This window comes from Penaeus vannamei, chromosome 27 (assembly GCF_042767895.1).
Source record: "Penaeus vannamei isolate JL-2024 chromosome 27, ASM4276789v1, whole genome shotgun sequence".
Lineage (NCBI taxonomy): Eukaryota > Metazoa > Arthropoda > Malacostraca > Decapoda > Penaeidae > Penaeus > Penaeus vannamei.
Window position 1 is genome coordinate 23732089 of NC_091575.1, and position 5000 is coordinate 23737088.

General features: G+C 42.3%; 1 protein-coding gene across 1 annotated transcript in view; it reads right to left on the reverse strand.

Moving 5' to 3' along the window:
* Window positions 1-5000, reverse strand: part of LOC113810330 (annetocin receptor) — a 20518-nt gene that overhangs the window by 4294 nt on the left and 11224 nt on the right. The window contains exon 2 of the mRNA XM_070140549.1: window positions 1828-3148. Within this exon, the coding sequence (XP_069996650.1) occupies window positions 1828-3076 (1249 nt within the window). The 5' untranslated portion in view covers window positions 3077-3148. The remainder of the gene's footprint in view (window positions 1-1827; window positions 3149-5000) is intronic.

Consider the following 5000-nt stretch of genomic DNA (forward strand, 5'->3'; position numbering starts at 1 on the left):
TTCGAAACCCAAAATACCAACCCTTCCGTAACACAAGGTTCTTCTGTTCGATATTGAACGTTTCTACACCCTTCCTTACGAAAGTTTTCTTCGTAGTTGTACAAGAGGAAAGGGAATTATCAAGGACACGACAAGAAAGCTTTAGAAAATACAGGAAAGTAAGATAAGATGTTATAAGAGGATAATAAAGATGTCCTCACGACTGGGAAGCGGAAGAGAGCGGCTTAGAAGTTTGTAACAATATACAATAGAATCTAAGACGCAACAAAGACTGAGTTACATCCTGTTACGAAAGGAAAAATTACATCATGTATCTGAGACTAAACGTAGACTAGATAACAAACACCCTGGAAAAAAAATAAGAAAGGCATCACACATAAAAGAAACCAAGGTGTACTAACAAAAATGAGACATCCTGTTACGAAAGAAAAAATCATGTATCTGAGATGGAACATAAACTAGATGACAAGCAACCTGGAAAAGAATTAAGAGAGGCGTCACACAGACATAAAAGAAACTTAAGATGTACCTCCTGTTCAGAAGAAGAAAAAACAACTATATCATATATCTGAGATTAAAAATAGACTAGATAACAAATACCCTGGAAAAGAATTAAGAAATCACACAGACAAAAGAAACTTAAGATGTACTAAAAAAAAATGAATTACCTCTTGTTAAGAAAAAAACAACTACATAATGTATCTGAGACTAAAAATAGACTAGATGACAAACAGCCCGACGAAGAAGAAAGAAAGACATCACACAGACAGAAAAGACACGCCCACACACAGAGATGAATATAAAGTACATATCTGTGTGTGCGTGTCCCCCTTACATAGCCCTCCAGATGCCATCAAAGGCAGAGGGGCGGCAGGCAAAAGAGGGGCGAGGGCGGTGCCACAAGTGCCAACGGAAGCAGACCTGGCGAGAGGAAGAGAGAGGGGCTGGGGGCGGGGGGGATTAGATAAATGGAGATAGAGAATGAACAGGATAGGGAAGATGGAAGGGTGTTAAGGTGAGGAGAGGAGGAGATGAAAGGATGTGTGAAGAGGATACGGACGACATATATATATATATATATATATATATATATATATATATATATATATATATATATATATATATATATATATATATATATATACATATATATATGTATATATATATATATATATATATATATATATATATATATATATATATATATATACATATATATATGTATATATATATATATATATATATATATATATATATATATATATACACACACACATACACATACACAAACACACACACTCACACACACATACATATATATATGTGTGTGTGTGTGCGTGTGTGTGTGTGTGTGTTAGTGTGTGTATACATATATATCCGTGTGTGAGTGTGTGTGTGTGCGTGTGTATACGTATACATGTGCGTGTGTGTGATGCATCTGGATCGTCGAGTAGCCCATTCGGTAAGGGATCCCAGGTTTACTAATTACTTTACGTCATAGTGGTATACTGTTTGAAATAGCAGAAGATAAAAAGAGAGAAAGGGGAAACTAACAGGGAGACAGAGAAAGGGGGGAGGGTGGGGGAGGAAAGGAAGGGAGGAGTGGGAGGGATAAAGAGAGAGAGACAAAGACAGGGAAAGAGGGAGAGGTAGAGGAGGGAGACGGGGAGAATAAGAGACAGACAGGAGGAAGGGAAGGAAGAAAAGAGGGAATGATTGAGGGAAGGAGGAAAGGAGGGGAAGGGAAAAAATAAAAGAGAGAGAGAGAGAAAGAGAGAGAGACAGCGAGAGGCAACGAGAGCGAGAGGCCGGAGCCAAGTGCCTTGCCGTTGTAGAAGGGCGACGAGGGCGCGTTGGGGTCCCACACATGCCACAGCTGGACGGAGATGAAGGGCGCCGAGCAGCTGACGTAGCAGAGGATGACGGTGACTGTCAGCTTGACGGTCTTGATCTTGGCGCGGCTGATGCTCTTGACGGAGTGCGAGCGCGGGTTCCAGGGGTGCAGGCGGATGTTCTGCGCCGTGACGCTGCCGCCCGCGCCGTTGGCCAGCGAGGGCGTCGCCTTGTGTCCGCCGCCGGGGCTGGCGTGGGCCGAGGCGCTGCCCGGGGCGGACAGCTCCTCCCTCTGCAGCGACGGCTCGTGGAGGCAGGTGGACACCTCGCCGTCGCTGCGGTACTTCTGCGGCCGCAGGTGGACGAGGAGGCGCGGCCGCCGCGTGTTGCGCCTCCGCCGCGTGTGGTCGTCCATCTGCTTGAGCTTGGAGTTGACCCACAGCGTCCGGCAGATGCAGGAGTACACGAAGATGAGGATGAAGAGAGGCACTATGAAGACGGAGAGCGCGTACCACGTGACGTAGGCCTTGGTGCCCCAAGGCGGTATGAAGGAAGCCCAGCAGTCCCACGTCCCGGCGGCCACCTCCTGGTAGCTGAAGATGAAGACCTGCGGCGTGCAGGAGCCGAGCGCCAGCACCCACGCCACGAAGATCATGTTCTTGGAGCTGCGTGGCGTCCACGAGCAGTTGGACAGCGGGTAGCAGATGACCTGGTAGCGATCGAGCGCCGTCATCACCAGCAGGTACGAGTTCAGGTATGGCCCGAGCAGCTGGCCGAATTTGACCGCCTTGCACAGGAAGCCCCCGCCGTGGAACCTGTAGGTGACCTCCCAGATGAGCTGCGGCAGCACGTTCAGGAACGCCGTGATGAGGTCGGACATGCACAGGCTCAGGATGAAGTAGCACATGCGCGTGAGCTTCTTGCGCCGCACCAGCAGCATGAACAGCACCACCACGTTGCCGAACACGGTCAGCGTGAAGATCAGGACCAGCGTGATGATCTCCCACACGACCAGCGCCTCGTCTCGGGACGCGCCCACGCCGCCCTCGCTAGCGTTGCCCACGCCCGCCGCGGACGACCCGACGTCGTAGAAGTCGGAGCCCGCGCTCGGCCCGACGTCGCCGATCATGCTGTACTCCTCGAAGGCGCTCGTGAAGGCCTGCGAAGCGTTGGCGTCAGCGGTGAAGGTCTGGGCATCCCACGCGGGCGCGGCGGAGGCGTTGCGCGAACCGGTCCACGCCATGGCGAGCAGAGCGAGCGGCGGGCGCCTCAGGCATGCAGGACGCTGGGTCGGCGGCCGCGCGCGGAGGAGGAGCTGGAAGGAGAAGGGAGAAGCGTGAATCGCGAAGCAAACGGAAATACATCGCGCCAAAAGCAACATCAAAAATATTATGAAAAGGAAGACGATAGCAAATAGCAAGGCAGCGAAAATTATTTCAAGAAGAATGGAGATGATCACAATGAACAATTGATAATGATGGTCATAGCGGCAGTGTTGATGGTGATCATGACAATTCATGATTATGATCTAGAAGATTCCCTGCTGATATAACCGATAATGATGCTAAAAGCAATTTTATTGATAACTAAAAGCACCCAGAGAGCGCATACCTCGGCCTAGGCAAAAGAGCCACTGATCCAATAAGAATATTCACATCTAAAAAAATACATTCAAGAACACGTCGCCAGTGTACTCGAGGAAGTCACTTCATCCTCAAGTACACTGGTGAAGTCCGCGCTTCCCCATCTCGCAATGCAAATGATTTATTCAAAATTTATTATTAAAAATATATATATTAGCAAAAAAATATCCCAATAATCCTAATGATAACCAGAATTTAATGGCATCTAGACTGGGCTAAAAGACACCTCTGGTATGAAAAAAGAAGAAATAATCATAAAAATATATTCATAACTTTTTGAGTTTTCCTGCTAACAAATTAACTAACTAATCCACGCTACCAAAAACATTATTCACGAGCAGTACTAATATGATTAATCAAATTTGTCAGTGGAGATAATAATGATGAAAATAATGATAATGATAACAAATACAATAATAGTAACAACAATGACAATAATAAAAATGATAAAGATGATAATGGTTATCATCATTATCATTAATGCTATCATCATTATCATTGTTATCCTTTTCATCATCAATATGATCGTTATCGTCATTAGTATCATTACTATTACATTTTCCATTATTATTATCATTTTCATTATTAACATTGTTAATTTATCATTATTACCATCATTATTATCATCATCATTATCTTTATCATTATTATTATCATTATCATAAATGCATTACTATCATCCTTTTGATTATAATTATTATCATTATTATTACTTTTATGATTATTCATATTATTATTACTTTTATCATCATCCTAATTATTATTATCATTATTATTATCAATATCATCGCATCATACTTAATTGTTATTATTATTATCATTATTATTATTATTTTCATCATTATCATTACTGCTATTATCGTTATTATCATTTTATCATTATCATTGCTATCATTTCTATTGTTGTTATTATCACTATTATTATTACAATTATTGTTATTATCATTATCATTATTACTATCGTTATAATTACTGTTATTATTATTATTATCATTATCATTATCATCATCATCAGTATCATTCTTATCCTTATTATCACCATCATTTCTATTATTATCATTATCAGCATCGTGTTATCATTACCATAATCATTGTCACTATTATTATCATTACTGTGATCCTCATAGTAGTGATAGAAATATTACTGATATTCTACAGTCATCATCATTACATTTATCTTATCTATAACCATCACTATTATCATCATCTTTTTTGTAATAATATCATCCTCGCCATTATCATCACCATTACATGATAAACTTTATCTTCATCTTCATCCTCATCCTCATATGCATCATAATCATCACTATTATCATCACATCATCGACAAAACCATCATAATCATATAATTGTCCACATTATCGTTATAATTATCGCCATCAACATCGTCATCACCATCGTCATCACGATCGTCACCATCATAGTCATCACCAATATCATCATCACCATCATCACCGTCGTCACCACCACCATCATTACGATCGTCACCATCATCATCACCAATACCATTACCATTATCATCAT